The 10484-nt window shown below is 49.0% G+C and overlaps 1 protein-coding gene across 1 annotated transcript in view; it reads left to right on the top strand.

Annotated features, from left to right (window-relative positions):
• The first annotated feature begins 3046 nt into the window (after window positions 1–3046).
• Window positions 3047–10484, top strand: part of Nlrp4 (NLR family, pyrin domain containing 4) — a 26647-nt gene continuing 19209 nt past the window's right edge. The window contains exons 1-4 of the mRNA XM_005413296.2: window positions 3047–3326; window positions 4379–5954; window positions 7318–7479; window positions 7912–8079. Of these exons, the coding sequence (XP_005413353.1) occupies window positions 3047–3326; window positions 4379–5954; window positions 7318–7479; window positions 7912–8079 (2186 nt within the window). The remainder of the gene's footprint in view (window positions 3327–4378; window positions 5955–7317; window positions 7480–7911; window positions 8080–10484) is intronic.

Genomic DNA, 10484 nt, shown 5'->3' with positions numbered 1-10484 from the left:
AGAACACCCTATGTGCAGCTGAGAGGAATGTGTATTCTGATGTTGTTTGGTGAAGACTGTAGAGGTCTACTAAGTCCATTTGTTCACAAGTTTGGTTCAGTTCTGTTATTTCTTTGCTGATTTTTTATCTAGTTGATCTATCTCTTTGTGATAATGGGGTGATAAAGTCCCCTGTTACAATAATGGTATTGCTTATTTGATTTTTCATGTCTATTAATATTTGTCTTATATAGTTGGGTGCTCCTGTATTTGTTGTGTGTGTATTTATGATTGTTGTTTCTTCCTCTTGCAGTTTTCCCTTAACAAGTATGTAGTGACCTTCTTTATCTCTGTTGACCATTCTTGGTTTGAAGTTCACTTTGTCTGCAAACAGAATAGCTACTCCTGTTTTTTTCTGTGTTTCTGTCACATGGAGTATTGTTTTCCATCCTTGACTTTCAGTCTATGAATTTTCTTTTGAGTTAATGTGTTTCTTGTATGCATCATATTGTTGGATTTTGTTTCTTGCTCCACTCTGCCAGTTTATTTCTTTTGATTGTTGAATTGAGGCTATTTATACTAATAGTTATAACTGATATGTATTGACTTATCTTTGTCATATTATCTTCCTGCTGTTGGTTCCCTACTTTTCCCCTGTGTTTAATTGTTTTCCCTGCCTGGTGGTTTCTTTCTGTTGTTCTTGTAATTGTGGTCATTTTTATCTCTTTCTAGAATATCTTTCAGTACTCTTTGTAGGGTTGGTTTGGTGGACATGAATTTCTTCAATTGTTCTTTGTCATGGAAGTATCTTATTTCTCCATTAATTTTGAAGGATAGTTTTGCAGGATACATCAATCTGAATTGGAAGCTGCTTTCTTTCAGGACCTGAAATACTTCATTCCAAGCTCTTTTTGATTTGATGGTTTGTGTTGAGACATTTGCCATAATTCTGATGGGCTTTCCTTTATAGATGACCTGTTTCTTTTCTCTAACAGCTTTTAATGTTCTGTTCTTGTGCTGAATTTCTGGGATCTTGATTATTATATGTCTGAGTATAGATTTATTTGTGTTATGGCTAATTGGAGTTCTGTATGCCTCACTTGCATGTATGTCAGATTCTTTTCCCATTCTTGGAAAATTTTCTGCTATTACTTCTGCAAATAGTATTTTTATGTTATTTGTGTTGACTTCTGATTTTTTCAATGACATCTGTCTGTCCTACATTATTTTTCTTTGCATCATCTTGCAGCTGTTGAATTGTTATTTTTTGGTTGCTTATTTTTTTAAGAAATCTTTTCTTTCATGATCTGTAGCTGCAATGCTGTCTTCAAGGTCTGAAAGTCTATCTTCAGTTTCATTGAAGCAGTTTTTCCAGCTTTCAATGGAATTTTTAATTTCCTGGATATCTCTCTGAATCTATTTCATGCATTCTAATTCTTTCTTATATTGTTCAGTCAAGGTTTCCATCATTTTTCTATGGTCCTTTTTAATCTATGTCTTCCTTGAATATCCTAGCAATTATTTTATTATGGTTGTCATTTCTTTTTTGCCTGAGAGATTATTTCTGATTTGATTTCCTCTATAGCCTCATGGAATTGTTTCTTTACTTCAGTTGCTATCATTTCAGAAATTTCAGGTGTGTGAGTTCCAATTTATTCTATGTTGATTTCTCCTGGACTTGTTCTGGGTGGGCTGGAGGTCTGAGTTTGCATTTTGTTCTTTGCCTTGACGTTTTCTATTTCAAAAAAAAAATTTTAATTTAATTTTCTGTGATGATTGTTGTGAGTTTTGGTAGTAGGTAGCTATATCACTAGTTTCAAGACCTCTCTAGGAAAAGTCTGTTCTTCAGAGATATCTTCTGTGTGTAGGATGTTTTTGGTTTGTGTCTGTGCCAAGATCCTACCTTCTCAGTTAATTGAGAGTGGAATGTTGGTTTCCATTTGGCTCTGTCCTCAGTTTTTAGGTGTTTCACTGTGGTGAAGTTATTACCCCAGAGCTTCCCAATATTGTTCCCCAAGGGAGAAAGACTGATTACAACAGATATGACATCCTAGCTACAATAGTACAATTAATAATAGTGATAGCATCAAGCACAGTTTAGAAATTGAGAGCCTGTGTGTAACTATTGATTTTGTACTTTAGACCATAAGAGCAAGGTCTGTAGTTACATAACAGGACCAATTGTAAATTAGGAATTTGTATGCCAAGTGTTTCCCTTTGTTAGAGTAGATTTACCATGGGTTCCTCCAGGTGAGCCAGTTGCCGAGTTCCCAGGTGCTTCCCACACTGGCTGCCTGTCCCACAGTGCAGGGAAATGGGACAGGCACTTGGATTCCTCCAGACCAAGGTTCTTATGGAGGTGGGAAGGCGATGGGTGGAGTTTCTCCCCTCCTGTGAAGCTCATAGAGGTTCCTGTGATGGCGGAGAGCTCCATTTTCTGATATTCCCTTCAATCTCCTTTCTCAGAGTACTGTAGGGTTTTTTTGGTGCCAGGAATTGAACTCAGGACCTTGCACTTACCAGACAGGTGCTTGTGCAACTGAGTTATATCCCCAGCTTCCGTAGTTTTCAATGTAGAGGTCTTTTACATCCTTTATTAGATTGATATCTAGGTATTTTGGGTTTTTTGGATGCTATTCTGAAACGTGTTGTTTCCCTAATTTCTCTCTCAGTGAATTTGTTATTCATGTACAGGATCTGATTTATTCTTACAGCTCATTTAAACCAGAAATGTATCCTATAGCCTCCACAGGAATGCTTCCTGGGACCTAACCTTGGAGGTTTTTTGCTCTTTTCTACTGGGAATTATTAGATTTGGGGTTTGACATAATATTCTTGGGCATGGAATCTCCCTTACGCTGGTTTTTCAGGTATTGCTACTTTTATGAGCATCTCTGTGAGAAAGGAGAGACTGAACTCCCTGCTCTCACCCTGCACCCCATTACTAGCAGGGCACCATGCAAGAACTTAGTGACATTTCAGTAACTTGGTGGCCCTGGCTTTTCCACAGGCCCCACTTCTTGTTCCTGTAGTTGTGTCTTTGGAGGTTGATTTCTGCCTGGACAAGATGGCATCGTCTTTCTTTTCTGACTTTGGCCTTATGTGGTACCTAGAGGAGCTCAAAAAGAAGGAGTTCATGAAGTTCAAGGAGCTCCTCAAGGAGGAGACATCACACCTCGGGCTCAAGCAGATCCCCTGGGCTGAAGTGAAGAAGGCATCACGGGAAGAACTTGCCTGCCTACTGCTCAAGCATTATGAGGAGGAGCAGGCCTGGGATGTGACCTTCAGGGTCTTCCAGAGGATCGACAGGAGGGATCTCTGTGAGAGGGCCATAAGGGAGAGCACTGGTACGTGGGGCCATGGGGGGATGTGGCTGCTCGCAGTGAGGCTGGTGTCAGGGCTGGCAGACACCACAAGCCTGCGCTCTACAGGGTCAGAGTCAGAATGTACGAGGGGGAGTCTGTCCTTTGTGGAGGAGACAGCGTCATGCAGACGTGGTGGCCTGTGTGGTGCAACAGGTGGGGGCCCTGGCCTCCCACCTGTCTCTCCATCTGGGTCCTCAGTCATTTTGCTTCAGGCTGAGATTTGGCCTGGTAGCTATAGCCAGTGAGCCCTTCTGTAGACTGCAGGGACCTGAGGTTCATGGGTGTAGTCATACAGGTGCTCAAACAGCCATGAGATGCAGTGCTGAACAAGATTTTTTAGTCATCGTCATGTGTGTGTGTATTTAATATTTGACAAGCAAATGTTTATGCCACAGAGGCCATGATCTAAAGGCATTACAGCTCATGCCTTGCACTGGTATTTGTCCTGGTTAAAGGCCTTTCTCTTACTTTGCACGGTTAAGCTATGGAGGGCAGGAGACAGCTCTTCTGAATTAGTGTTAGGTCCTCTTCTTTGTCCTGCCATGATGTGCCCAGGTGTGGCTCTCTTGGCACGCAGGCTGCTTTGATCACAAGGCTCCTCAGCTCCCAGCTGCAGCCTTTATCGTCTAAGTGTTCCCTCTCCTTCCCAGCCTCCTCCGCCCGCCAGTTGTACAGAGCAGCCTTTACACTGTGTCTCACCCAGCTCTCTTGCTCTTGTCTGCATTTCTTGCCCTTTTGCTGCTGTGCTGTAGTCTGGGCGTCCATTTCTGACAGTTTTCTTATGCCTAGCCTCCTATCCAGCTGTTTCTGGTGGTGCCATCTCAGTCACCGCTGTGCAGCCCTGTGGGTACGGGAGGGCGGTTGTACAAGGCGCCACAGGCAAGGTGGCAGGGTGCTGATGGACCCACTCCAAGCCACACTTTACAGGTCCTGGGGAGACACGTCTGAAGGTGAAGCGGTGAGGGCCGGAGCGTATAGGCCTGAGAGTTTAACTGATTTGTTGTGGTCTCTTCTTCTTGTGCTCACTGACCCAGGACACTCAAAACTGTATCAGGCTCATGTGAGGGAGAAATACAGCAATATCTTGGCCAAGAAATCCATCGCCACGCTCCACCAAAACCTTGATGAGACTATCACCCAGGAAGAAATCAAATCTCTGGAACTCCTCTTCACACCCCAGAAGCCTGGGAAGCAGGCCCATGCTGTGCTCCTGAAAGGAAACCAAGGAGTTGGGAAAACAACTTTCCTGATCAAGTTCATGCTGGCCTGGTCCAAGGGCCTCATCTACAAGGACAGGTTCTCCTATGTCTTCTACTTTTGCTGCCAGGAATTGAAGCAGCTGCCAGTGACAAGCTTAGCAGAACTGATCACCAGCACCTGGCCTAGCACCTCTGCCCCCGTGAGTGAGATCCTGGCCCACCCTGAGAAGGTCTTGTTCATGGTGGACAGCTTTGAAATGCTGGGGAGCGACCTTGGCGAGCCCGAGGGTGAGCTGTGCAGGGACTGGGTGGAGGTGCGGCCGCCCCAGCTGCTGCTGAGCAGTTTGCTGAGGCGGAGGATGGTCCCGGAGTGCTCCCTGCTTATCACGGTCGACATCAAGGCCAGGCAGAGCCTGGAGGACAGGCTGCGGGACCTTGACGTTAGGGTGCTCGGGGGCTTCCGGGAGAGTGACATCAAGCTCTACATCTACGGTATGTTTCAAGATTTGCACAGAGCCGCAGAGGCCTTCAGCCTCATACAAAGCAAGGAGTGGTTCCTCGCGCTGTGCCGGTTCCCTGTGCTCTGCTGCCTGGCAGGCACCGCCCTGAAGCATGAGATGGACGAAGGCAAAGATGTGGCCCGTACCTTCCAGCGGACCACCTCTCTGTACACCTCCTTCCTTTTTAACCTGTTCACGCCCAGGACCACCGACAGCCCCAGCTGGCAGGGCCAGGCCCAGCTGCAGACCCTGTGCTCCCTAGCTGCCCAGGGCATGTGGACCAACTGCTTCGTGTTCTGGGAGAAGGACCTCAGGAGAAACGGTATTGAGGGCTCTGATGTCCCTGCCCTGCTGGAGCTCGGGATCCTCTTACGGTGCAGGGGATCTGAGCCCTCGTACAAGTTCCTGCACCCGTCCATCCAGGAGTTCTGCGCCGCCCTGTTCTACCTGCTCAAGAGCCCCGGCCACCACCCGCACCCTGCCGTGCAGGGCACACAGGACCTTCTAGTGACCTTCCTAGAGAAGTCCAGAGCATACTGGGTGTTTCTGGGGTGTTTCCTGTTTGGCCTCTTGCATGAAAGGGAGCGGCAGAAGCTGGATGCGTTTTTTGGCTTTCAGCTGTCCAGTGAGGTGAAGCAGCAAGTGTATCAGTACCTGCAAAGCCTGAGTACTGTCAGAAACCTCCACGAAAGGATCGTCTTCCTGGCCTTGTTCTACTGTCTGTTCGAGATGCAGGAGGAGACCTTCGTTAGCCAGGCAATGAACTTGATGCAAGAGCTTACCTTCACTATGTCAGGAAAGCTGGACTTGGAGGTTGCCGCCTACTGCCTAAAGCACTGTTCCAAGCTGAGGCAGCTCAGCATTTCAATCCAAGGTATCTTCCAGGAAGAAGAGAAAGGACACAACTTGCTGTAAGTCCACCTGCTGACCCTCCTCTTCCTGCCACTGCTCCTTTTGTCTTTCATCTCCTCCTTCTCCTCCTTCTCCTCTTCTGCCTTCTCTTCCTCCCCCTCCTTCTCCTCCTCCTCCTCCTCCTTCTCTTCCTCTGCCTTCTCCTCCTCCTTCCCCTTCTTCTCCTTCTCCTCCTTTTCTGTACTAGGGAATTAAACCCAAGGTGTTTGCACTGAACTACATTCCAGACTATTTTATTTTATATATGCACTTTTAAAATTTTGAATCTAGGTCTAAGTGTTCCCAGGTAGGCTCAAAATTGTGCTCCTCCTGCCTCAGCCTGCCAGGGTTTGGGGCCGGCCATGCACCATCATTGCACCCCACTCTGTGACTTTCTTCTCTTTTCCTTTCCAGGATCTGTCCACACACTCTGGTGTTGCTGAGGGTGGGGTCAGTATCTGATTGGTGCTTGAAATCTTGCCTATCCAGGCAAGGCACCAGGTCAAGCCCTGAACGGACTCTTTGTTTCTAAGTTATGTCATTTTGTCTTGTGAAAGTTTATTATTGTAATTCTTCCTATTTATGGAGTAGGTGCAGTGACTCACTGTATGTGTACAGTGCCTAATCTGAATTGAGCCTCACGGAGACCGTGACCTTGTCCCTTGACCTTTTCCTTGAGATGCACCCTTTACTATTAGCTGCAGCATAACAGCCACACTGCAAGGGTGGAGCCCAGCCAGCCCTGTGCCATGGCCCTGAGCTCTCTGCACGCAGCCCGAAGTACCCGTGGCTGGCGTTTCTGTCCCTCACCTGTACACACCTTGGACTCTTTCTTGACCTATCCGGTGCAAATTATCTTTTCGGATTTGCTCTAAACTTTCCACAGACCCAGAGTCATTTCCTACTCAGAGGTGCCATGTGTGGTAGATTCTACCACGGCTGGGTTACAGGGGAGGATGTGGGCAGAGAGGCCCAGCAAGGCGGCCAAGACTACAGAACGGAAAGGGCCATAGTGAGTGTGAAGCGCAGAAGCTTTGCCCACCCCTGGGCTGCGCGGCGCTGGCACGGTTGAGATGAGGCAGTGGCCTGATGGCCTGGCTGACGGCCCTGCGGCCTCCCTTTTGGGGGCCCTGGTCTGCGCACTGCAGGAGGCTTGGAGGCCTCCCTAGCCTGCACCTGCCAGGTGTCCATGCACCTGTCCCTCACAGGGCGACCGCCAGAACCGGCTGCAGACGTGGTGGGGGCTGGTGAGACCTACGGATGGGGGGGAGCTCGCCTGCCGGATCCCATTCTCCCGCCCGATGGGCCCCAGCACCGTCTCCCCGGGAGCACATGGAGCACACGCAGACACTGCCTAGACTTGCCTTTCTTCTTCCCACACAGGTCAAACGCTGACCTCGTCTGTTGGCACCAGGTGTGCTCCGTCCTCACGACCAACAAGCACCTCCGCGTGCTGCAGATAAAGGACAGCGTCCTCAGCGACTGCGCCACGGGCACTCTGCTTAACCAGCTGAGGCAGCCCAACTGTCTCGTCGAGAATCTTATGTAAGTTGGAAGTCAAGGTCGCCAGACCTGGGCTTACCTTGGAAGCGGTGCGTTAGTCTCGCCTCTAACCCTGGTCCCGACCCACTGCATATTATCCGGAGACTTGCAATCCCGAGCAGACTCCTCCCAACCGGCAGTGGTCCATCACCCTTGGTGGTGGGGAGGCCCCGTGCATGGGAGGGTGTTCGGGAGCACCCAGGGGTTCTGACGTCCAGGTGCCAGTGGCGTGCTCGGGTTGGGACAGCCAGCACTGCTCCTGAACGTTCCCACGTGGGAGGAAAGTCGCCCAGCTGAGAGCCCCTGCGCTATACAACTGGGCTGTGAAATCAGAGAGAAGTTACCGGTGGGTCAGCGGAGACGGCCAAAGATGGGTTCTCGGCCATACTTCCAGGCTTTCTTGATGAAACTCACTCGGTTTTTCTGGTTTTGCAGGATAAACAATGCTCGCTTACACTGTGACAGCTGGCTTCTCTTTGAGGTGTTCATTCACAACCCCAACGTGAAATACTTGAGCCTCAACAACACTGACCTGTGCCGTGATGCCGTGAGGAACCTCTGCAGCGTGCTGAGCCACCCCACCTGCGGCTTGGAGAACCTGGAGTGAGTGTCCTGCCCCCGGCCTCGCGGCCACCCTGCTGGGCCGCACGGCTTGGTGTGTGCTCTTCTGACCTACTTCCCATTATTCGTGTGCAAACTTACCCTCAGAATAAACAGAGAGCACAATAGGAAGATGGTTTTAAACCAGCACAGCCGCCTCGGCAAACCATCCGGCTCCATTCAGCTTTCACAGATTCTGGTTCGGACCCAACCCCAGAATGCCACCCTAGGGTATCGGTCAGAGAGCTGCAGGGCACTGTTGGCTGAAAGACAGGTGCTCAAACAGTCCTGGCAGGGTTCAGAATACCTGAAAAATGGGAATTCGCACGGATAGCGTAAGTCAGGTAAGAAATGTGGCTGTGTTGTCACAGTCCCCGAGGATGGGTGGTCTGAACCATAGGTAAAACTCTGGAAGAATCTCGGACGTGGTCATGGAAATGAGTCCAACTCAAAAGTGTATCATTCGGCTGGGGATATAGCTCAGTGGCATAAGCGCCTGCCTGGCAAGTGCAAGGTCCTGAGTTCAATTCCCTGTACCCCCCCAAAAAAAAAAAAAAAAAAAAAACATAAAAGTACATCGTGCTTTTATCAGCACGAAATTCAAAGCTCGCCAAGATGGTGGTGTTAGTGGTTAGGGTGGTGACCACCCTTTTAGGGAAGTTTCATGGGGGATTTGTGTTGCTGAGGTTCCAGGTTTCCTGGCCCGGATCCTGGGAACACAGGGTGTTAAAATGACCACAATTCATTGGTCAGAACTTAGCATCTGTGCACTTTTGGCATGGATGTTTGTGAAGAGTTCAAACATTTTTAATTGGATTAGATTCCCTCTCATACCCCTCTTTACCTCCTTGGATGCCCAGACATTCAAACACTTCTTACAGCTCCGCCCTCTTTTTGGGATCCCATCGTCCAAGCACGCAAAGCCATGAATCCGTTAATTAATAGTGGCTTTATAGAGACGTAATACACATGCATAAAACCTGTGTTGGAGAAGTATAAAATTCAGTAGACGTCGTGGATATTCACGGAGACATGCAGCCATTCCACCCACCTAGCGGTGGAAAGTTTGTGCCAGCCCAGGAAGAGGTCCCACCCACGAGCACGCTCTCCCCACCCCAGGGACACCCAGGGGCTTTCCTCGAGGTGGATTTTCCCATTCTGCACAGCGCATGTAAATGGAATCATGCAATATGTGGTCTGTGTGAGTGGCTTACTTTCGCTTAGTAAAGGTTTGTGCAAACTGTACCATGTATCACTACTTCCTTCCTTTGATGGCTAAGTAATACTCTTTTTAAAATCTAACTTTCTTAGTACCTGTTTGCAATACATAAAGCTTGTACACATCTTCGGGAGTAAGTGCATGTGCATAACAGCCTTGGTTCTGGTTAATTCCCCTTCTTCCCCACCCATCCACCTCCCTCCATCTCTAGATCCCCTTTTCCTGTTTTCTTTGTTATAATTATTATTATGAGCTCTGTTCACTTCATATGATGCCCGCACTCCTGCGGGTGCTTGGTACACGTACATCACACATCTTAAATCTTTTTATTTCTTCTCCTCTCCCCACTCCTGTCAACCTCATCCTCTTGGACCCTTCCCATTTGAAAAAGATCTGTCTCCCTCTTTCCTTTTATCGGTCCTTTACTTTTCCCTTCGCCTTACTCAGATGAGAGACACCAAATGGTATTGAAGCTTGTGTGTCTGATCTGTTTCCCTTAACATTACATTTTCCAGCCCCGCCGCGCACTCGCTTGTCGCCGGGCCGCACATGTGTTTCTGTTTTGTGTTGTAGCATTTGTTCTGGAAGCTCGTATTTACATTTTAAGTGTATCTGCCGCGACCATGCCCAGGAAGAAGGCGGTGGCGGCGGCCTGGGAGGAGCCGAGCTCGGGCACACCAAGGAGCGCGTCAAACTTGAAGGGTCTAAGTGCAAAGGTCAACTTTTGATTTTTGGGGCAACCAACTGGGACTTGATTGGTCGTAAAGAAGTGCCTAAGCAACAAGCCGCGTACCGAAATCTCGGTCAGAACCTGTGGGGGCCCCACAGATATGGATGCCTGGCGGGGGTCCGGGTGCGGACGGTGGTCTCGGGCTCATGTGCTGCCCACAGCCTCCTCATCACTACTGAAGGGAAGCTGTGGAGCTGGGGGCGGAACGAGAAGGGGCAGCTGGGCCACGGCGACACCAAGAGAGTGGAAGCCCCTAGGCTGATCGAGGGCCTCAGCCACGAAGCCATTGTGCTGGCAGCCTGCGGGCGCAACCACACCCTGGCCCTGACAGAAATGGGCTCCGTGTTCGCTTTTGGTGAGAACAAGATGGGGCAGCTGGGCCTCGGCAACCAGACGGACGCCGTCCCCAGCCCTGCGCAGATGATGTACAACGGCCAGCCAATTACCAAAATGGCCTGC

The sequence above is a fragment of the Chinchilla lanigera genome, unplaced genomic scaffold (genome assembly GCF_000276665.1).
Source record: "Chinchilla lanigera isolate Chin_1 unplaced genomic scaffold, ChiLan1.0 scaffold00166, whole genome shotgun sequence".
Classification (NCBI taxonomy): Eukaryota; Metazoa; Chordata; class Mammalia; order Rodentia; family Chinchillidae; genus Chinchilla; species Chinchilla lanigera.
This window is presented reverse-complemented; position numbering and strand designations above follow the sequence as displayed.